The 24,163-nt window shown below is 39.2% G+C and overlaps 1 protein-coding gene across 2 annotated transcripts in view; it reads left to right on the top strand.

Moving 5' to 3' along the window:
* Window positions 1–24,163, top strand: part of TRPC6 (transient receptor potential cation channel subfamily C member 6) — a 100,019-nt gene that overhangs the window by 59,359 nt on the left and 16,497 nt on the right. For both annotated transcript variants that reach the window (XM_055703161.1, XM_055703160.1), the window contains exons 2-7: window positions 1,478–2,252; window positions 11,044–11,229; window positions 13,381–13,545; window positions 16,105–16,318; window positions 18,159–18,386; window positions 21,588–21,852. In XM_055703161.1, coding sequence (XP_055559136.1) covers window positions 1,566–2,252; window positions 11,044–11,229; window positions 13,381–13,545; window positions 16,105–16,318; window positions 18,159–18,386; window positions 21,588–21,852 — 1,745 coding nt within the window. In that variant the 5' untranslated portion in view covers window positions 1,478–1,565. The remainder of the gene's footprint in view (window positions 1–1,477; window positions 2,253–11,043; window positions 11,230–13,380; window positions 13,546–16,104; window positions 16,319–18,158; window positions 18,387–21,587; window positions 21,853–24,163) is intronic.

Here is a 24,163-nt window from a genome sequence, read left to right as displayed (position 1 = left end):
AAGTAATTAAAAATTAATGTAAGAGGTAAGGAATGGCTGAGGGTTTCAGTAGTAGAAGCAGAAAAATGGACAACATTTCAGAGCTATCATGAAACAAGAATTGGCAGGATTCTTGTGGAGGGATAAAAAAGATATCAAGGTTATGAACTGTAATAATGAAAAGGATGGTGCAGATGGGGACCAACAGATGTCATACAATGTAGTCGATTGTACTGATTCAATTTATGACTGAGTATTCAATTACAGATGTCAGAGAAACATCAGCAGAGAAGAGGAAGACTGATCCAAAATGTAAGTTAGAAAGTAGCTGGAGTAGTGATGGGACGAGGAATAACAGGAGCGAGTGAAGTCAGCCTGCCTGCTTTTCTGAGGCAGAAGGGAATTTAGGGAGTTTCCATGTCTGTGTGCCCTGCTGCCCTGTGCAGCCCCTCATCCCTCACCCCGTGACTGCTGACTCCTTTCACATGTTGACTTCTCTTCACTCTGATCTGTGACTTAGCACCAACATAGACCAACTAAACAGCTTCGGATGAATGGCATCCTGAAGGGATGGTGGCTTTCGGAAGGGCCACCTGAGGGCAGCTAGGCTTGTGTGGTATCACTGGAATGCCTCCTGTCAGCTCAGCAGACATGGGCTGTTCTCACTGCCTTGTGCTGTTGATACTGGCTGTCTCTGAACTGTGGCAGTCACTGCATGTCATCGCTGTTCTCCAGGTCCTCTTTGTATTTAAAATATATATTTAAACAATGAACTTGAGATCTGATGTTCTTTTTTTTTTTTTTTGATACCCAGCTGTTCCGTTGGTCATTCAAAATACCTGCCAGATCTAGCAGAAGTGTCAGAAAGTAATACATTCATCCAGAGAAAATGTAGTTTAGTTCTTGAAGCAGTTCTCAAACTTAGCTGAATGTTTTCTGTTGGAAATAGTCTTGTAACCAGAAAGTGAAATCTTAGCATGTAAAAGTGTTATAATGCTTTCTTCTTTTCTAGATTGCAATAGGAAGCACTTTTTCTGTGAAATGACCGAACATACCAGAGGGATGTGTGACATACCAAATGATGATGATAAGTTGAGATAAAAGAGCGCTGGAAAAGCAGAGAGGGGTTTCTGTGTAAACCTGAGAAGGAACCATACCTTCAAAGCCATTATTCTACCTGTGTAACATGAAGCACAGTCCAACTTCACTAAAAATTATGCAGAAGCTGTGGAGGACAAAGTAGGGAAAAAAGTGTAGTCTTAAATGCTGATTGACTAGGGCTTTTTCTTCTTGTTGAAGTAAAATGTAACTGGCTACTGATTCTAGGGCTTTGTAGTGACAGTGGTTACACAGGGTGTCAACGTCAGGGTTTCTGGTCTCCCTTCTGCTTTAAAAATATGCAGCAGATACATTGTTAAAATACTTTTATTAATCTTTTATTTTAAGTGGGTATGCCCTCGCATAAACCAGAACGAATAATTTCTCTATTTTCACACAGCCGAGGCAACGAGAACAGACTAGCACTACGACGACAGACCATTCTTCGGGAGAAGGGGAGGAGGCAGGCCAGTCGAGGGCCAGCATATATGTTTAATGACCACTCAACAAGTCTTTCTCTTGAGGAGGAGCGCTTTTTGGATGCAGCAGAATATGGAAATATTCCAGTGATTCGCAAAATGCTGGAAGAATGTCCCTCCCTCAATGTGAACTGTGTAGACTATATGGGGCAGAACGCCTTGCAGCTGGCAGTTGCCAATGAGCACCTGGAAATCACAGAACTTCTGCTGAAGAAAGAGAACCTGTCTCGGGTTGGGGATGCCTTGCTTTTGGCTATTAGCAAAGGTTATGTTCGGATAGTGGAAGCCATTCTAAACCATCCCGCATTTGCTGAAGGCAAGAGGCTTGCATTGAGTCCCAGCCAGTCAGAGCTCCAGCACGATGACTTCTATGCATACGATGAAGATGGCACTCGGTTTTCCCATGACGTTACACCGATCATTTTGGCCGCTCACTGCCATGAGTATGAGATTGTCCACACTCTGCTGAGAAAAGGAGCTCGTATTGATAGGCCCCATGACTATTTCTGCAAGTGCAGTGAATGCAGTCAGAAACAAAAGCATGACTCTTTCAGCCACTCTAGATCCAGAATCAATGCCTACAAAGGTCTGGCCAGCCCTGCTTATCTGTCTTTGTCCAGTGAAGACCCTGTAATGACTGCCTTAGAGCTCAGCAATGAGCTGGCTGTGCTTGCCAACATTGAAAAAGAGTTTAAGGTGAGTAGAGGGATAACGATTCTGACAGACACAGAATTGCAAAGTTCAGTCAAAGGTCTTTCTCCCATTCGCTAAGCAGTAGAAGATCAGCATCATCTTCATAAATGAGCAGGATAACATGGGCAAATATGTAGCTGTTTAATGAATGGAAGATTTAAATCTTTGGGAATGTCTAATTGCTCTATGCTGATTGTAATTCAGGCTGCTTATGTAGAATGTGCCAGTGAACTCATCTTCCACTTCCTATCAGGTAGGATAGTAAAGGAGGCCCTTCAGACCTAGGGGTGAAGCTGGCTTAGGACAGGGAAAGGAGGAATGGTCATGCAAAACAAATTGCACAATTCTATTAAACCCTCATGCATTCTCATTTTCTCATAGTTGGACTGAAAACTTCCGCACTCCTTGCAATGTTTTGCACTTATTGACAAAAGGGACTCTAAATAACGTCCTCCTCTTCCTTTCTTAATATGCTGCGGTTCTCTGATATTTCTACTAATCTCTTAATGGTTTTTATTTACTTGTACTTATTAATATGTCAACTCCGTGAAGTTTAAGACTTTTTCCGTGTTCTATAGAATGTTAATGTTTCAAAAATGCATGATTTTGAAAAAAAAAAAAAAATAGTTGAGACTCAGAGATTCCAGGCCACTTAGATCACTTAGATTCTTGAAGTGTGGGTGTTCTTTGGGTTTTTTTTGGGTTTTTTGTTTTTTTTTTTATTTTTATTTTGTTGTTGTTATGTAGGTGCCATAGTGCACAACCTACAAAATTATTTACCACAGTTTATTTGTGTTAAGACAGTCAGAATGTAAGCTTTTTTCTCTCAGTAAATGCAAACTCAGGCCTTGTGCAAACATTGGCAGTGTTAATTATGACTTAGATTAGCTAAAGTCCCTTGGACAGGGTTTACCTTATGGGACCCTGTTGAAAGCAGGTGCTGGTATATGATACTACTGCGACAGAGCAAGACAGATAGACTTCACTAACAGGAGATCAAACCCCTCCAAAGCAGTAATAGAATAATTTCCAACATTGTGTTAGGAAGAGTTTGAAGTTGCCATGACCATTATTTAATGTTAATTTTCTTAGCAGTGGCATAGTTCGCAAGGCCATGAACCCGTCTCTGCTCAGCCAGCCTCAGCTGAGATGCTGCAGTTCTGAAGCAATTACTCTTGACTTCTGCTCATAGGTGTATCTTTGTGGCACCAATCTGTTGTAAGAAGCTGAAATATTTCTTGGAGAGGGAAAAGGAGCAGGAATGTGCAAAAGGATCTTAGAAAAAGCAGCTAAACAGCTGGCATAGGAGCAGAGGATAATTTTTACTTTTTATCAATAAGATGAAATTCTGGGAAGAGCATTTCAGCTTAAAGCAGAGAATGAATGTTTTCCCCATGTATTCCCTAGTTTTCTACTAGGACCTCAGTGGACTGTGATTTCATCCACTACTTTCATGTAAAATTCAGAGAAGAGTATTTAAACCACATACTGTTTTTTCTTTCTCTTTAGCAGCTGCTGAAGATGTGAACAAAAGGACTTGATTAACTCAAAGGGGAGTAAAATTAGAACAGAACAGAAAAACATTTTTCATACACCATCAATGCAGCCTGTTAAGTTCACAGCTATGTTGAGATAAATAGCATATCTGATTTGTAGGGACTCTGTAGCTCCGTTTACCACAGTTGGAGCGACACAAGCTAAGATTATTATAAAGATAAATAAAATCATAATCTGCATCATCAGCAAGAAGTGTCCTTCAAATGTATGCTGCAGTACACAATCCATGAGATGAACTGGTAGTGCAGTATTTGTTCCTGATGCCACTAGAGCAGGGAATGGAGCACAGGGATGAGAAGGGGTGGGCTGGTTCAGATCACAAGCTTCTGCAGGCTGCCCTGAAGTGCCATGAGCTCCTCCCAGAGTGACTTGGTTTTGTAGCTCCTCTTGTCTCAGTTGCCTTTTCTAACATTAGAGCTCCACTTCCAGCATAGTACTGTATAAAGAATTGCAACAGAGTTTTTGAGGTACTGTCCATCAGCAAAATCAGGAGGCTTGACAAGAGACAGAGCAGCTCCATATTGCTTGCTGTTTATCAGCCAAGCTCTGCTGGGGATGTATGTGTTCTTGAGTAGAGTGAAGGTGAATAGAAACAATGACAAGCAGGAACACAAGGCAACATGGAAATTTAACTCTCCCTGTGGTGGTTTGACCCTGGCTGAATGCCAGGTGCCCACCAAAGCCACTCTGTCACTGCCCTCCTCAAGCAGACAGGGAAAAGACAATATAACAAAAGGCTTGTGGGTCAAGATTAGGATGGGGACATCACTCAGAAATTATGTCACAAGCAAAACAGGCTTAGTTTGGGGAAAATTAGTTTAATTTATTACCATGAAAATCAGAAAAAAAACCCTTCCCCCCACCCCTCCCTTCTTCTTGGGCTTTTGATTCCCAGTTTCTCTATGTCCTCCTGCTGAGCAGCACAGGGGATCGGGGCATGGAGGTTGTGGTCAGTTCATCCCACATTGTCTCTGCTGCTCCTTCCTCTTCACACTCTTCCCCTGCTCCAGCGTGGGGTCCCTCCCATGGGAGACAGTTCTTCTTGAACTTCTCCGACATGAGGCCTTCCCACAGGCTGCAGTCCTTCTGGAACAAACTGCTCCAGTGTGGGTCCTCTGTGGGGTCACGAGTCCTGCCAGTAAACTTGTTTCAGTGTGTGCTTCTCTCTTCATGGGTCCACAAGTCCTGCCAGCAAACCTGCTTCAGCACAGACTTCCTTCAGGTCACAGCCTCCTTTGGGCATCCACTTGTTCTGGCATAGGGTCCTCCATGGGCTGCAGGTGGCTGTCTGCTCCACTGTTAACCTTCATGTGCTGCAGGAGGACAACCTGCCTCACCACGGTCTTCATCACAGATTTCAAGGGGATTCTCTGTTCCAGCACCTGGAGCACCTCCTCCACCTCCTTCTGCGCTGACCTGGGTGTCTGCAGAATTGTTGCTCTCACATATTCTCACTTCTCTCTCTCACCGGTGCAGATGTTTTTTTTCCTTCTTAATATGCTATCCCAGAGGTGCTACCGCCGTTGCTGGTGGGCTCGGCCTTGGCCAGCAGTGGGTCCATCTTAGAGCCGCCTGGACATGGGTGAAGCTACTGGCACCTTCCTTCACACAGAAGCCGCCCCTGTAGCTCCCCTGCTACCAAAACTTTCCCATGCAAAGCCACTGCATCACGTTTCATAAGGAGCAGGAAGCTGCCAACATAAGGTTTTTTGGGAACATTTTTGTAGGTACTAAAATCAAGTGGTGGTTCTGGATAAATATCAAAGACCGTGGAGTACATTAATACATGCACTAATGAGAGTTAACATTTACCCTATCAATAAGTGATAACATTTACAGTATTTGGACAGTCTGGGGATTGACTGAGAAATACCTGGCTTAGGTTCAGTGCAGGCAGTACAAAGGTTGTGTGTACAATTTGTGGGAAATGGATGCTGACATCTTCACTGAATCTGGGCTTGTTTGTGCTCCTGCAAGCTCATATCCCTGTATTTAGCAGCAATGTATTTAAAAATTATTACCCTTACTTTATTTCAGGAGTTTGCCACAATTATCTTGACAGTGTAGTCCCTGCATAAAGATGTGGGTTTTGTAAAAATGTGTTACACGTGTTAGTGTAATCAAAACAAGTATGTTGTTAGTGCATAGATTAGCTGGACATGGCAAAGCTTTAGCTCCACCTAGGGTTTGTCTGTGCCATTTAAAGTGTTTCAAACCTTAGCTAAATGAAAATTGAACTTTCTGATAATACACTGTTTTAAAAGTCACCTGTTGTATAGTGACAATGGGGTATTATTGAAGAGCAGCTCCCTAGTGTGTGCCAGTGGCACAGATAATTCCCATGTCTTCCTCAGAGGCAATGGAAAGGGCTAATGCTCAACTGTGATGCTGGTTTTTCTGTGACTATCTTAAAAATGACCTCCCTCTCCTGTCTTCACCATCAGTTAATGTCAGAGATAACAGTGACCATGAAGCTGTGATTTGCACGGAATAGGAAATGCCATAATCAGTGGAAACCACTATTCTCTGGAATAAACTCCTTTCTTTGCTGCAAACCTCTGCAGCAGCAGCATCTAGTATTACGTGCCTGCTGCATTTCATTGCAGGTATTGTTTTTACAAGTGTTTTGGGGGATCATTCTTTATTAGGAGCAAAACCAGAAAAAAGTAGAAGATGACTTGTGAAGGAAGACTAACTGGACAGATGTGTCAAGCACAGTGTAGGAGCATATACCAAGCAAATAGCAAATTCAGGCTTCCTGAGTAATTCTGAGATCTTCTCTGAATGCCATTTAATTTACCTTTTTATGACATGGATAAGTGTGTAGCTTTTACAAGGTTTGATGTTATACAGAATATTTTTATTTTGGGGGATTGTTCTCATATTTTCTGTCATCTAAATAATTTGCCCACCTTAGAGCTAATATCTCTACTATGTCCATAAGGATGTAGATGATATTTGACAAATGTTTTCCTGCAGAGATGTGGCCTGGAGTTTTGAGAGGGACAGCTGTGGCCTAGTGCTTTTCAAAATGGATAAGATTTGCGTTTAGTACAAAGTCCACTGCAGCTATAATGGTAACAGACTGTTTTATTGTTTAATGGGATGGTGTGGAAAATGTATTTTTAAATTAAACATAGATATGTTACTGTTTGCTGTAGATTAATACCCCTAATAAGGTCATCTGAGTTTGCTTTTCTGATGAGAAGTAAAATCCAATTTATCATCTCAAAGTCTGATTTTCTGTTAGTTTTCATTTATACGACTGCCATTACAGAGATCAGATCCCAGCCTTCATCACAGATACTGTCAGCTCTCTTAAAGAAAAGGCATCACCTTTTAGAAGAAAGAAATGAGGCACTAAAGGAGTAAGGACCAACTCTGTAAAAGGAATAATGTGTTTATCCACCTACTAAGATGCCTAAATCTAACATTTAGGTCCCACTTACATTCAAAAGGCACTCTGAAATCCTAAATCCTCATACAGCAGTATCCGTGCTTTTGGTTCACTAAGCAGGGCCAGGATGTGGTCTGGAGCACTGCTCCATCTCATCTGTGGGGTTCAGTGTCAGCCTGTGTCCTGAGAGCATTTTCATCCCAGGCACAGTCTGGGGGGAGCAGGAGCCTGTGACTGGTCACAGGAGGCTGCGTGGAGAAAGCCCCTTTCTTTGGGGAGAAGTGGCTGTGGTGATGCCCTTCTGCTCTCCCGCTTATGTGGTCAGAGGTAAGGCAAATCATGGTCAGCTGAGGTTTTCAGTGACTATGGCCTGCTTGCTGCCTTACCTGGGACACCAAGACAGTCTGTGGCTACTCCCACCACAAAAGACAGGTGACCCCTCTCAGCAGCAGCCACTATCACCCCACCCCTCCTGCCATTCCTCTGTCACCAGCATCTTGTTCCCCTGGTTCCTCATCCCCCACAGCTCACCCCAAATCATCACCTTCCTTTTGAAGAGTGGGAGCAGCCTATGCTGCCCCCTCATCCTTGGTGTGGCAAAATTTGGCAAAATTGGGTTTTTCCTAAACTGCTCAGGAGCCCTGAACCAACATTGCCACATAAGTAAAATAAATGACACGCACGCTTTGTTGCAGAATTAAGGGCTGATTCTTTTTAGAGCCTCCAACTGTAATTTAATTGCTAGCTACCTTCTCAGGTCTCCCAGGACTGTTTTTTTAGTTCATTAAGTTTTACATTTTGCAGTAAAGGAGAAATCATGGAGTTATCTATGTGCCTTTGACAATTTTCAAAAATAACTTAAGCCAAAACAAATGACCATGTTCCCTTGGCTCAATGGTAAGAGACATGTGAGACTGTGGGGGAGGGGGAACTTCCATGTGTGACAGAGAGACACCGAGATGTCTTCAGCGAGAAGAGTGTATTAATCACTTCTGCTGTTGCTACGTATTTAAGTGGACCAAGAAGACCAGGGGCAAAAGGCAGCCTGTGCAGTAGTCTCTGCAAGTTAACACTTTTGATTTCTTAGAAAAAAAGTTGCCTGGCTAGAGCTACTTGCCTTTTGTTCAGATGCTGACAAATCTTCCTGTAGCAGTTTAAGACATTATCATCCCATCTGTCCTCCATAACCTTCCCCAAAAGGATAAAATCTTCATACATCTCAAGACAGCAAACTGCAAACTGGAGCAGGGACATGCGTTGCCTTCAGCTGACTCTGCTGTCTTACAACCATCCGGTGCCATGGCTGGCAGGGAGGTGGTGATGCTGGGCTCTGTTCAGTTCCCCAAAGCTCGTTTGCTGTAACCTGACTGCTGAGGACATTTCAGCTACCACCACTGATGACAGCTGTGGCCGTGTTTCAAAGGAGGGGAAGCTGCTTTACTGCATTTGCAAATGAGAAAATAAAATGATGGAGTTTATGGATGAATTTACTGGGTGATGATATATACTGTGATACTGTGTACAAACCTAAATTCAGAAGGGATAATTTTGCAAAATATGAATGAGGGTAGCTGGTTATTTTTAAAAGTGCCCATTCAGTATTCATTTTGGTAAACAGGACTACGCTCAGAAAAAAGCATGTTCTTCATTAGAGTAAATTATTGTATATGAGTTTTTGCTTTGAGACTACCCTAAGCCATTGGATTCCACCATGGAGTGATGGTCTTCTCACACACTCTTTTGAAAAATCCATGTCACGTTTCAGTCACCAGAGCTGGAAAATACTGATGAAAACTGTGAGTGTGCATGTATATACATATGTCCTACCAGAAAATATGCTCATACCAATATACTACAAATCTATTACAATATTTTGTACTAGTTATTTATGAAGGCCAGATGATTTTGTTCCTCAATTTATTGAAAAATACTCCTTTCATTTGATGTTCAAGGGTCAGATATCAGTTTGGAACAGTTCATGGTGTGTAGTTGTGCAAGGGTGGATAGGTTGGCTCTATGTTTTCCCTTTGTGAATCGCAAATGGCTACTTTTCCTTTCATTTTGAAGAAGACATTTATGCATTATAACAACTGAATACAGAACTGCTGCTACAAAAATGAAAGCCAAACAGAAGGTCATACATTACTCTCAAAAAATGTCTTTCTGTAGGGTCAAGAAGTTAGGATTTTGGTTAATCTCTCTTGTTACTCTTCTGAGAGGGAAAACAAATGATAAAATAAACAGCATGTCATGAAATAGTTTTAGTATTTAGCCTCTGTTGTCTTTATAGAGAAATTACATTAAAGTTCTTTTCTCTTTTATGACAGATCTGAGCTCTCTTGCTTACACTATATTATTAAAAAGATAAATCACTAGCAGTTTTATGTAGGCATACAACAGCTGCTATAACTATTTGTCTGTGAGTGTTTGCATCCATCGAAGTAAAATGAAATGTAAAACTTGAATGCCATCCTTTAATATAACCAAGTAATAAACTGATATTGTGGGTGATAAACCACAAACATGCATAAAGTACACCCTCAACAAATAAATTAGGGTATTACGTATACTAAAAATAATGGTTTCTTTTCCAGCCTGTGCATTAGATGGCAGTTAGTATGAAGGAAGTAATTAAAAAGAAGGGACTAAACAGAGACTAAGAGTGGGAGAAGGGGGAATGCTGTGAAGAACAGACCAGAAGAGGGGGAAATGTGTCACTGTAACATGAAATAGAGACTACATGAGCAGTCCTGTATGGTGTGGGGTGGTTGGGAATTTTTTTCATTCTTTTGTTTGGGAAAAATTCTACAGTAATTTCATTTTTTTAAGTTGTTAAAATTAGCAGAGATCATGTTGACACATGTATGAATAAATCTCTTGTAAGATCTAGGCCAGGGGCAATTTATATGTACACATTTTTTAGCTTTAGATATGTATCTATATTTATATCCATCTAACTTCCTACCTGTCTAGCTATGTTCATCTTTTAAGACCCAAACACAGCTGCAAGTAAGGAGTGCTTAACAAACTGGATTGTAGTGATCAAAATATATTTTGCTGTTTTGACTTAACGCCTTTTGGAAAACAGTGGCTGAGAAGGGTATTTGGTAGCTGAAACAACTGAACTTGAAGCTGTAGAGCAACATTATGGCTCACACAGCAAAGTCTGTCATGAGATATGCGAGCTAGAGAGCACTGAGTTGAAGTTAGGGATGTGATATCACCAGACTATCTGTAGCATTGCTGACGCTGTTGCTGGACAAGAGCAATCAAATTAATGTTTGCAAGCTAAAAGAGATGTTGAAAAATGAGAAAGATAAGATTTACAAGACTAATTCAAGCCTAAGAAAATTCAATATATTTACGTAATTCTCAAGAAAGTTGGGAAGTTGTTTAGGTGTGTTCTCTGTAGGATACTCGTCTTGTCCAACTGAGATCTCTACAGTGTGATGTTCTACATCTGAGCTAGTTATCTAGACCTCTGTGACAGTCAGTGAATAGAGAAATTTCCCATGCTATTCATCTCAACTTGAAATAGACATTAAAATATGACATACAATATTTCTTAAAGTGTTTTTTTTACTTCCAATTGGCTCTAAAGCAAGTCTGTAGAAGTAATTCAGGTGTAAAAATTAATAATGTGAGACAAATCCTAGTCTTCGAATATTTAGGGGAAGCACATGCCTGATAACGAAGTGCTGTTAATCTACCAGAAAAAAAATACATAACAAGATGCAAACAAGCTATTGATGCTCATAGACAGGTAGCTGGGATGTAGAACTACTTATCTCATGTTAGGTATAAACAGCAAGTTATCTTCTTTCTCCTTTTCTTTTCTAGAATGATTACAAGAAATTGTCTATGCAATGCAAGGATTTTGTAGTTGGACTCCTTGATTTGTGCAGAAATACAGAAGAAGTGGAAGCTATTTTGAATGGTGACGTAGAGATGAGCCATAATAATGGAGAACATGGTCGCCCCAGCCTTAGCCGCTTAAAACTCGCCATTAAGTATGAAGTTAAAAAAGTAAGCCATTATGTTGATCATACATGTCATGCTAGTGGTATCAAATTGTGCTGTTATTAAATGTTTATGTTTTAGTAGCCTATGACACTTAAATGAACATTTGGGCCCTTCCTGTAGAGTGTATTTTACAAACAAAAGAATCCTTGCCCCAGATAGCTTGCAGTATAAACAAGAAACATGTATACTGGTTACAGTGAGTATGAGAGCAAATGGCTCTAAAAAATGTGTAGCTATATGCAAAATGTGTAGCTATTTACTTGGGTTTAGTTTTAATCTATTTAAAAAAAAAAAAAAAAGATGGAAGAAATTTGCATTACTTCTGCAGCCTGGAAAAGCATAAAATTTAATAAAACCCAGAGGATAGCACAGCAGTCCCGTGCACTGCGTGATAACAAATGCTGATACACATTTTTGTCAAGCTGTTTTGTCTTACTCAGAAAGTTGAGAAAACAGTGAAATCGCGTGTCTTACAGAAAATATGTATTTGTCTGTATAGAGGATCAGAGACGCAATCTAGGAGTAATAGTACTGTGGTTCTCAGCTGAGAAGAACAGCAGGCTCCAGGTAGTGTCAGATACGGAAGTTATTGTCCCTTCTTTGGCATGCTTTCATTTCTACTACCTAATGCTCTGGTCTGCATCTGAAAAGGGCTCAGCAAAACCAGTTGAGTTAGTAGCTGCACCAAGACCCAGAAAACTTCTCTTGGATAATGTAAGTTGTAAAGTTCTGGGTGATGTGTTTGTAAACCAGGAAGAAATGATTTGTGTGGTGAAGTTTGTACAACCGAAGATCAAGAAGGTACAACTCAGTACTATATTTCCCAAGCAGATTACCCTAAAGTAGGGTGACAGAGCAGCAAGAGCTTTGATAAATCTTTTCCTACATAATGAAATGGATCAGATCAACACTGGGAAAATAAACATATAACTAACTAGCTAAATAAATAAATAAACCTTATTTTAACAACAACAGCAAAAAAAAAATAATAGAAAATCAGGACTCTTAAAAATCCTGTCTGGACTGAATGTACAGGTCTAATACATACAGATCTAATTTATCAGGGAAGAGTTGCAGATTTTTTACAGAAATTGAGTTCACATCTCTGGGGGACACCTAAAACATTTATATGTGAGGAGTATGTATGTGTTCACGAAGGGAAGAAAAGAAGAAAACCATTTTGACTGAAAAGCACCTACCAGTATATGAACACAAACCTGCAAAACACTTGGCAAGCTACAGTCACTAAGGAAAGCTAAACCAACTTTTGAAGAGGTGGTGCCATGTTGACCTTGTCCTTCATAGTATCTGAATCTTAATCCCTCCTTGAATGTGAACTTTCTTTCAACACTTCCTCCTACCTGAATAAAGGCATTTCTTGCACCTTCAGCCAGTCATCCTTTAAATATAGAGGAGCATTCTATAAAAAGACTACCTAGATTCAGTTAAATTTTTATTTGTATTTCTAGGTCTAGACTTCTAAATTTACAGTGCACAAGAATCCACTCTTTATTAATATCTACCTTTGTGAGATGCTTCTTATACTCTCCAGAGGTTTTGAGAGAAAAGAGGGTTATAGGCCAAACTTCTCAGTTTTGAGGAGTTTGTCCAAAAGATTCCAGAACCAAGTTATAAATAGTCCTTAGCTGATTTCCTGCATCAGTAACAGCTATTTTCTTATGCCAGCTGAAAAAAAAATGGTATTTTCCATGTTAGCATGTGATGGTATGGCATATTCTTTGTTTCATAACTAAAGACTATGTAGCATCCTTTGCAGAACACAAAGACCTAAAGTTTTGGAATTTCTGAAGTAGCAGCATGAAAATTATAAATGTTGGAAACAAGTAGAGTTTGCCCAAATAAAGTTTGTGTTTTAATTACCCTTGGATGGAAAATAATAATTTGTGATGGCACAGTGTCAATAAAATAAGAGGGTTTTTTACGTTAAAAAATCTATTGTTGCTGATAACATGCCTGCATGATGGGAGATTATGCTCATCAAAAACCATTTTCTTATACCCTTGTTAATGCTCCTTTTAATGTAAGCTGAGTTGTTGCTATTCCAACTTTGTTAATGAGTTTCATATCACAGTTATTTTAATAAAAGATATTCTGATACCAATATTATTTTTGTGCTCCTTTTCTTTGTTACAGTTTGTAGCACATCCAAACTGCCAGCAACAACTTCTCTCGATCTGGTATGAGAATTTATCAGGTTTACGGCAGCAAACCATGGCGGTGAAGTTTCTGGTTGTTCTTGCTGTTGCAGTAGGACTGCCATTCCTTTCAATGGCTTACTGGATTGCTCCTTGCAGTAAGGTCAGTCCCTGGAATCTTGTAATGGCCTTTTATTAACTCCTGTATCATCTGCATGTAGATTCCTGTCTGGCAAAGATGAAGCATGAGTATAAATTACTGGCGTGCTTAAATAATACTTGAGCGATATGTGATTTTAAAGCTGAGTTAGAATGGAGCGGCTGCAAGATTGCATGTTTTGACAATTGTAGTTAAGACAGATAAATACTGTGTTAAATGCAAAGTAAATTAAATTACAATGGTTGAGCAAGAGTTGCCTTGTAGAAATTGTATTTTAGAAACAATGAATCAAACTATTCTTCATTTGGTTGTTGCCGTAGTAGGCAGATTCAGAGGATCCTCATTTCCCATTGATTCAGAGCTAAACTAAGTTCAAGCTGTAGGTTGGTTCCAGTTACCTCAAAGGCAGTTTTATTTTTGATGATTAAAAATTAATAGCTAAAAGTCACTGAAACATGAATGCTAGAGATTTAAACAATCATCACCAGTTTTGTAGAAGCCAAAGTGAACTGTGTTGGCTTGTCAAGACAATTCTAATACTTGTTATGTTTCATGAGGTTTTTTAAGCAGTCACGCAGCCTCCCCTGCATCCATTTATAATGCACTGTCTGGATTTGGGTGCTACCGGTGTATCTGTTTTGGATGATATATAGTATGGAAAGCCTTTCCACTGAAGATGCGTTACAATCCGTGTCCAATTTAAATGGACACTGATGGAAAAATTCCTTTGAGAGTGTGTTAGAGGGAACAAATGGGATCCTGTAAGGATTATTCAACAGATTGTAGTATAATATCCACGATTTTAGCACATTGCATCCTGTGGTGAATACAATAGTTCCAGGGGAAGAGGAAGTTTGAAAGAGAGGACTGAGTTCGTTGTGGGTTGTTTTGATTGTTCTCTGAGAGGAGAAAGGTGGGCCTTTTTTTGTTTGCCGTATTTTTAATTTCTTTCAGTCTGGACAATAAAAATCAGTTATATGATTTTCACTTTTCTGTACAGTTTTTAGGATTTTTCTGAATACTTTTGTCTTAAAACACACCTTGGGATTCAACATACTTCAGTAATTGTTTTTTCAACTACAGCAGTGACATTATCTGTTTGTCATTCTCCTTTTTCAGTGTTTTTTTGGATGTAAAAGCTATTTCAGAGTAGCTTTTTAAAGTCAAGGTTCAAGGGACATCCTTTAAGGTTTCACTTCAAGATACTTTATCGTTTTCTAACTCTGCTTTATTGTTTGTGGGTTTATGACTGTTCCTTCCTAGCTTGAAATAAAATCTTTCCCCATGACAATTACCTGTCCTCTTTGTACTTCATGCAAAATAATTGGTTGTTGAAGTTCATCTCATGAAGCTGATGGAATATTTTATTTAATAAAAGACAAAGTAATTTCATTGGGTGAGAAACATAATGAATGTTATGGGTTTGCAAAATATAAAAGAGAAACAAGATCAAGTATTGTGCCTGCTAACCTTGACAGTGTTCCTTTAATAGTATCTTCTTTTTAAATTTATCTGGTTTTCTTAATGTTATCTGTATTTGAGACCTTACCATCGCATCTTTGGCTGCATCCTCTTATTCTGTGTTTCTGTAAAAGCTGACTGTAAGGACAGGAAAATTCTGACTTTAATATTGAAACAAGTGTAGTGAAAATATGAATACCAGTAACTTATTTTTCTGCTTTCCCCTCCCTTTTCCAGATCACAGATTATTATATGTTTCAGCTGAGATCTGTGACACTTGCTTTCAATTCTTGTCAAGGAATTTTTGTCAGATACAGATACTGTATTAATCTAAAATAAAAAGGTATTTTTCTGCAGCTGCCAACTAAGTGAACAAGCTAAAACTTTTACTATTAATACAGGCACTCTCAAAAATAAATAATTCCTAAAAATTCATCCTTATGTGAAGTTGTATGGAACTTGTAGAGTTTTTAAGTGTTGCACTAAACCATTTTAAAGTTGTTCTCAGTCATGACAGAGTTGAGGACATTTCCTTTAAAGGAGTCAGGAAGGAATTAAGACACTACAGAACTATAAACATAACCTCTTGGGGCCTCATGACTTTTTATTTAAAAAATAAAGTTGAGAAAACTGGACGATAACTGTGCTACATTAAGTATCACGTCAGTCAGGAAACAGAATTCTTTAGTCATAATCCACTTTGGTGATAATTTAATGCTTTTAGTTAAGTGTCAAAATCTTACTGTTTTGCCGCCTCATAAGGATGACTAGCATGTAAGACATTCAACAGCTATAATATTTTTTTCTCTTGATTACCTATAATAGACATAGATGCCCCAAAATAATTATAGATATTTTTCAAAACATTGAGTTAAAAATACATATACAGTGAAACAGGTAGAATATCCCTCTGAAAACAGCAAATAAGTAGAAACTTTAAAAGGTGACTGTCAGTATGGCATTACAGTATACAACTTTTTCCAAGTATTTGTACCTGTGTGTTATTGAAATACATATTTCTTGTGTTACTGTTCTTTTTATACATTTTTATTTTGGAAGAAAGCAATGCAATATCCTTCTGTTTCATAACCTCTGTTACAGCTGGGGAGGATAATGCGTGGACCATTTATGAAGTTTGTAGCCCATGCAGCCTCTTTCACCATTTTTCTTGGTCTACTTGTCATGAATGCAGCTGACAGATTTGATGGCACCAAACTCCGACCTAATGAAACAACAGGCAATGTAAAGCAGCTATTCAGGATGAAAACATCCTGTTTCTCATGGATGGAGATGCTCATTATTTCTTGGGTAATAGGTAAAGAGTAATTTTCAATTAACTTTGTCTTGCTATGGTTTCAGTGAAGCTGGACCCAATTTAATGCTTTGCTCTTCATGTTACGTGTAAAAACTGCAACAAAAGGATTTTACTCAACTGGCTGCATTCCCACATTGGCCTCATGTTTCTTATTGGATGTCAGCAGGATTCACATGTGCCTAGTTAATCACAAACATTCAGTTGAGGACTTGGGTGAAATCTGAATATGAATTAGTTCTTAGTTCGGTTTTATGAATATCACTGGAAAGTGTCAGTTTTATGGGATTTTTTTGAGTCAGGCTGTGTCAGCTCCCAAGGGGAAAGATTTCTACATCATGGGCTAAGATTTTTGTGTCCAATTGCCTCCTACTGTTACAATTCTCTCATTTTGCAAGTATGCCTGCACAATTAATGGTGTGTAGCTGAATGTATTATTGATAGAAGAATATAGACCCCTGAACATTCAGCGGTAGATGGTTCCATCCCTACATAGGGGTGAAATGAATACTATGAACACTACTCTGAGCTGAACCATTCAATTTGGTGATGCAGTACTATTCAGCATCAGAACTTGAGCACAGATCCTCAACAATATTTTAGCTGTCTGATTCCGATTTACAAGTCAATAGCATTTAGTCCAATGGGGTTTAGATGCCCAAATATTTTAAGGATCAGTGTTCTGGTTGGTAGTTAAGTCAATAATATGGGAGAGTTAAGTTCAAGCTAAGTAAATCTGTTTCCATTCAAGAGTTTATGCATTTAAAATATTTTGCTTTTAGGAGTTCTCAGTGATTGAAATTGGAGCCATTTGTACACCAGCTGATTCTTATAGCTTTAAAAGACATGGAAAATCTTTATTTATTCCATCATAAAGCTGTTTATAAATTAATATATAATTGTATATTATAGGAATAATAGGGCACTTAGATTTCCGAATATTCTATAAATATCAATGTTTTCATCTGATAATAAAGGAATAAATAATAATTTCCCAATTTGAAGTTCTATTTTGCTAATTTAATCTGGTTTTCTTTATTTCAGTGTCATGCATAAGACTGTTTATGAAAAATTGATTCAGTGCATACAGATATTGCATTGAATTTCATTACTGTAATTAACATCATAATTGTCCTTATCTGAAAATGATGAAAAGTTCCTTCAGACAATTTGATAAGTATAAAACCCAGTAACATTATTCCAGTTCAGTTTTTTAACTCTCTTTAGAATCCTAGAAGTGTAGCTCATGATTAAATCAATTTTATCTTAAAAAGGAAAAGGATTTGCTCAATAAAAAGGATGTCGTAAATGAATACTGTACTCATATTTTATTATTAAGGGAGGATAATTAGGAATCAAACAGATACCTTTGCCCTACTGAAGAAGCATTAGGTCTGATTCTTTCATGCTCATTTGTCACATATATTTGCAATTTCAGTAAAAGAGACGGTACCAAGAGTATTCTGCAAATAAGAAAATACGAGTTCTGTGATTAGTTCTACCACTGCTATATGATCATGCCAAAGCATTTCTACTCTTTCTGTCTCTTCCTGTGTCTGTAACAGATAGTAGTACTCACATCCCGTTCTCTTTGAAAGCTTTTGTGGTTGTACAGGAAATAAGAGTATGAAAGATTGTTATTATTACTCATATGAGAAAGAAGTATTGGAATGTATATGAACCAGCAGGTTCAAGGATTTTAGATTGTGTTTGAACTTCCACTGACCACAATTGTTTTGAGTTTGACTGCAAATGAGAGCATATCCTATACATAACAAAAAATCAAATAAAACAGATGTGAAGATAAAAGAACACACTGTTTTCTCTGTTCTGTCTTATGCAGGCATGATATGGTCTGAATGTAAAGAAATTTGGTCTCAAGGTCCAAAGGAGTATCTTTTTGAGTTATGGAATATGCTTGATTTTGGTATGTTAGCAATTTTTGCAGCATCATTCATAGCAAGGTTTATGGCATTTTGGCATGCATCCAGAGCCCAGAACTTCGTTGATGCGAATATGAAAGACCTGACAAGTCCAACACTGGAGCCCAACATAAAATACTACACCTTGGGTGAGTTGATTGCACGTGATTAAGATTTACTTCTTGGGCCAGGATGTATTAACAAGTCTCTAGTTATATCTACAATGTACTACTTAAAAATTCCCCACCCCTTCTGTTTCTCATCCCTGCTATTTGATCACAATTCCCTTGGGCTGTGTTCATACATCGCTTTGGGGACTGTTCTAGACATGAGGCACTGAAATGATCTAAGATCAGAACTCCCCACTGTCACCCCACCTCTTTTCAAGATTATTTTAATCCAGGTCATTTGATCTGTTGTTACACAGTGCTGTCCTGCAAAGACTTGTGTTGGCACAACTGTGAATGTGATGTACTGTAATGCAGGGGCAGAACTAAGCAATGAGACGCAGGAAGTTCTTAAACCTGCTTTGTCAACATAACCAATGTATTTTTAATATATTCTTTGTTCATTGTATTATTTTAATATTTCTCAATCCACTCGCTTTGCCAGCAAGAGATAAAAGTCTTAGTAAACTTGCTTGGCGTATATGAGAAGTGACTAGAAGTTATTTTGCCCAAATAAGAAAAAATTAAACTGTTTACTTGTGTTCGCTCTCCATACCACCACATCTCTTTTCTCTTTAGTAGGTATTTTTCTCTAGATACTGAAATATGTCAGTTTCTGTCTCTGCTCCATGCCTTAAATACTGTTTCTGATAAGGTTGCATTTCTTCATTATCTAGGCTGTAGAAAAAGCAGAACAATTAATATATCTATTCTTAAACCCATTAAATTTTAGTCTTAAAAATTCTACTGGGAAGTTACAAATTTCACATAAGTTATAAAAGCAGCTAGTTAAATATTAGTTCAATTCTCAGTAACACACACTTGAAGAATTTGCGAACAGGGACTGTTGTTTATGTTCACAGTTTCTGGGTATGACAAAGCACAAGTCTTGTAACTCATTTATGCTGCATAATACTGTATCATCTAGCAAGGCAGTTTTCATTGACATCAGTCATGAGCTGCGACTCTTATGCACTTAAGCAGAGTTGAGCCATTTTTTAGTGTATGCACATACACTGAAGTCTGCTTGGAGAATTATCTATGTATGGTAGTGCTAACATGGTTAATATTAATAGTGAATATTTAATGCCACAGGTTTTGTCATAGGCTAGCAAACATAACTTTGTGGACTCCAGGTTGAACATGAGTCAGCAATGGGCCCTTGCGGCAATGAAGGCCAACGGTATCCTGGGCTGCACTGGGCAAAGCATTGCCGGCAGGTCGAAGGAGGTCATCCTTCTCCTCTACTTGGCACTGGTGATGCCACACCTGGAGCGCTGTGTCCAGTTCTGAACTCCCCAATAAAAGACAGACAGAGAGATCAGAGAGAAGGGCCTATAAAGGGCCGCAAAGATGAAGGGACTGGAGTGTTTCTTCTATAAGAACAGGCTGAGAGAGCTGAGACTGTTCAGCCTGGGTAAGAGAAGGCTCAGGAGGGATTTCATCAATGTATATAAATATCTGAAGACAGTGTGCAAAGAGAATGTGTTTTTCATTGGTGCCCAGGACAGGACCAGAGGCCATGGGCACAAACTGAAACACAGGAGTTTTCCTCTGAACATCAGAAAATATTGGTTTACTGTGAGGGTGACTGAGCACTGGCACAGGTTACCCAGGGAGGTGGTGGAGTCTCCATCCCTAGAGATGCTGAAATGCCATGTGGACATGATCCTGGGCAACCAACTCTAGGTGGCCCTGCTTGAGCAGATGTATTGGACCAGGTGACCTCCAGAGGTCCCTTCTCATCTCAAACTTTCTGTGATAATACAGCTTATCTGGAAAGATAAAAGACATCTGGCTACTAGCCCATACTGAAACATCTGCCATCTTTGATTTTACTTATCCATGAAATCTGAGGTAAAGCTAACATAGGTATGTCTGCTTATGTGAAAATATGCAGTCTTTTGCCGTATAGACATTTTATCATTTGAATATAATGTGTATTTTATTGAGGAGCTCAATAAACAAAAGCATATGTACATACTTGCAAGAAACATAATAGCTACCAAGGCAATGAATACGTGCTAACTGAGCCTTGTGATGCCTAAAACCAGTCATTCAGTACTTTGTCATGATACATGAATACTGGCATGGCAGCAAGTTCTTTGAAGAATATAATTTCCTGATGTCTGTAAGGACATCTTGAATAGTGCTCAGCATCGCTGGGTATGGATGTATTTTAAAGCTGTACAAATAATTGACTTTTATTGAATGGTTATGTGTCAGTTAACAGCTCAAATTAGTATTTTTCCAAATGCCAGTGATTGCCTTCATTGCACTCTAAATTATTTGTTTCCTTTTCTGCCTTTACCATAAATCCAGGTAGCAACACTCTCATGAAAGGTAGGTAACCCATCCCAGGTTAACCTCTTCTCTTTGCTTTGAAGCACAATAGTGTATTGAATTTAAGCCTCCCACATCATCATATTCCAGCAAGGAAGTTTTCTGAAGGGTATTGCATTGGATTTCTTCTTCTGACACTTTTCTGTAAATATTTCTTTAAGTACAGGTTTGAACCTGTATGTTCTCCTCTGCAGTTGAATGTGTTTTCTGTCAAACAGCAGCATCACATTCGTTCATTGACAGAATGAATGTTCAAGTAATTCACACAAGTGGATTAGCTTCAACAGAAGAGATTGATAGAAGTGATGATAGAAAAGGTGATGGAAATGGGTGTTTGGCCTGTGCCAGGAAAAGGCCATTACCGTTTCACTGTGAGTAAAAGTATGGAGTAAATAGAAAAAGTAGAAAAACTTTATTGTTTCAACAGTTTTGGAGTTGTGGATGGTATTTAATGATTTCAGATCCCCACACCAAATGAGTTCATTTTGAGTAGCTCAGATAAATTGCATTTCTAGTTCAATTTATTCAGTTTTCATCACCTGACACTGTAAGTTAAATTTTGCTTAAATTCTCTAATAGGCTGGGATTGAAATCGCAAAAAGTTACCTCAGTGATCTTAGAGTCCACTTTTATAATCAATGGAGATCTAATCAATACAGCCAGTGGAGCTGTGAAATGGTCCTGTGAGCACTACCTGGCTCAGTTTCGTTGGGTAAACGTAAGTGTTTGAGTTGCCCAGGGTTTCTTCCCTCACCTCCAGCTGCTGTTCCAAAAAGACCTCCCATAGATCTATACAGATGTTTTGAAATATTGACAGAAATTCTCATCTTTTGTTTCTAGCCAGAATCAACTGGGATCCATCTGATCCTCAGATCATATCTGAAGGCCTGTATGCAATTGCAGTAGTGTTAAGTTTCTCCAGAATAGCCTACATCTTACCAGCTAATGAAAGCTTTGGACCACTGCAGATATCACTTGGCAGAACTGTGAAAGACATCTTCAAGTTCATGGTGATATTTATTATGGTGTTTGTGGCTTTCATGATAGGCATGTTTAATCTCTATTCCTACTATCTGGGGGCAAAACAAAATGAAGCATTCACAACGTAAGTACACCTGATGAAACTGTAATGATTGTGGGCTGGTTTTATGTAAAGTCAGTTGTTTGCATTGTATGTGTTGTTGACTAATTGCTTTATAAGGTTTGCATCTCTTAAAAATGTGTTTGTCTTGGATTAAGTAGTAATTTTTGCTCTTGTTACTGCTGTTTAAAGGCTATATTTGAAATCAGAATGAGCTCTTGATCCCAGCAGTGCTATGGTAAATCAGGAAAGAAAGGGTGGGAAAGGTGGGATGTAGCTGCCCTTTACGTGTGATAGCAGCCAGAATGCCTGTACCTCTGTCTAGGGAGAGATGGTGGGCCAGTGAGAGCTTACAGATCAGGATGAGAGGGAAGACCCACATGGGTGACATTGTAGTGGATGTCTGCAACAGAATGCCCGATCAGGAAGACAAAGTAGGTGAGACCTTCCTCAGACAACTGGAAGAAGACTCACACTTGAAGGCCCTGGTCCTTATGGGGATTTTTAACTACCCTGATGTCTGCTGGAGGAACAATACAGCAGGGGACAAGCAGCCCAGTTTCTGGAGGGCACTGACAATAACTTCTTGACACAGGTGATTGAGAAACTGATGTGTGGAGGAGCTTTGTGACACATGACTTCTACAAACAAGGAAAAACTGGTTGGGTATGTGAAGGCTGGAAGCAGCTACCATGAGATGGTGGACTTCAGGTTCCTGAAAAGACAGAACAAAGGAAATAGCAGGACCACAACCCTGACCTTCAGGAGAGCACACTTTGGGGTGTTCAGGGAAGAATCTCATGGGATGAGGCCCTGAAGAGAAGGGCAGTCCAGGGAAGCTGACTGATTTTTAAGAATTGCCATTTCAGTGCTCAAGATTGGTCCATCTCAACAGGCAGGAATCCTAACAAAGGTGTTGGGAGGCCTGTATGGATGTATAAGAGTGATTGATAGGTCATCTAATTGTGATGCCACTCAGAAGGACCACGACAGGCTGGAAAAATGGGCTGACAGGAAATCTGTGAAGTTCAACACAAGGAAATGCCACATCCTGCCCCTGGAGAGGTAGAACACCAGGCACCAGGACAGGCTAAGGCTGACCAGCTGGAAAGCAGCTTGGCAGAAAAGAACTTGGGGGTGCTGGTGGACACCAAGTTGACTATGAGCCAGCAATGTGCCCTTGTGGCAAGGCAGACCAACAGCCTCCTGGGCTGCATTGGGCTGGGGAGGCTTATAAAAAACCAAAAGGACCTCAGACCCCTTACACAGCACTGTACATGCCAGATGAGCTGGCAGCGCAGCCTGTAATGGCACTCCATGCACAGGGCTTGTTCCCGGGGTTATTCAGGGATTCTGGGACATAGGCTGGGTCAGACCCTGAGCCTGCAGGACAACATCCCGCCTGCAAGGGCGGTCAGCACCAGCACTTCAGAGCCCAGCTGCAGCGGCTCCCTACAGCATGTGGGAGCAAGGCTGGTTCCTCCATCAGGTGCTACTGTCATCTGTAATTGAAGCAGCCTAATCACTACAGTGTGATACACATTATAAAATATTTGTAATTTAATTCAGACAACTCTGATTATTCTTACAGTAAAAAGAAATAATAATCTTATCCCTCTTTTAAGCTCTGGCTTTCCAGTTTCCAGTGGAAATAACCTGTTGAATCTTGAGAGGTGAAAATAGATTCCTTTGGGGTTTGGGGTTTGGGGTTTTTTTTAAAGTCTTTATTTCCTTGGCAGTTCTTTTTTTCTTCTGCCACCATAGGAACATAATTCTGAATTTACTCTGTCAGGAGTTACTTGGTATACATTTGTCATGCCTCTCATTTCTAGCTGTGATTTTAACATAAATCACTTGAGTGGAAACTCATTCTTTTCCGTGCTCTGCAACCCTTGCCGACTTAATTTCTGATTGTTCTGATATTGAAGCTAGAGCTGTTATGAAGTATACTCAGCCAGGAAGAAAACTTGGCCAAGAGGGAAAAAATTGTTACTACTTTTCTAGTATTAGGAGTTCACACAACAGATAAAGTACCTAAAACTCCTACTCACAGATGGAATACTGATAAAATATTATAAGCAGAGAATTACACTCACAACTAAAAATGACATTTCTTTTAACTTTTTTCCTTCGCAATAATGCAATAAAATAAAAAAAAATGCTTTACAAAATATGCTTTTGCATTTTTTGGACATGGGGAACTGAGATCTCTTAATCAAAGCAAGAGAAAGTATGTCTTCAAACAGGTGGAGGTAGATAGGAAAAGTACTTCAGAGGTTTGGACTCACGTTTATGTATATATATAAACTGATGAAGAGGAAATAAATGCATTTAA

This window comes from Falco cherrug, chromosome 2 (genome assembly GCF_023634085.1).
Source record: "Falco cherrug isolate bFalChe1 chromosome 2, bFalChe1.pri, whole genome shotgun sequence".
NCBI lineage: Eukaryota > Metazoa > Chordata > Aves > Falconiformes > Falconidae > Falco > Falco cherrug.
The sequence above is the reverse complement of the archived record's forward strand: the minus strand, read 5'-3'. Positions and strand labels throughout refer to the sequence as shown.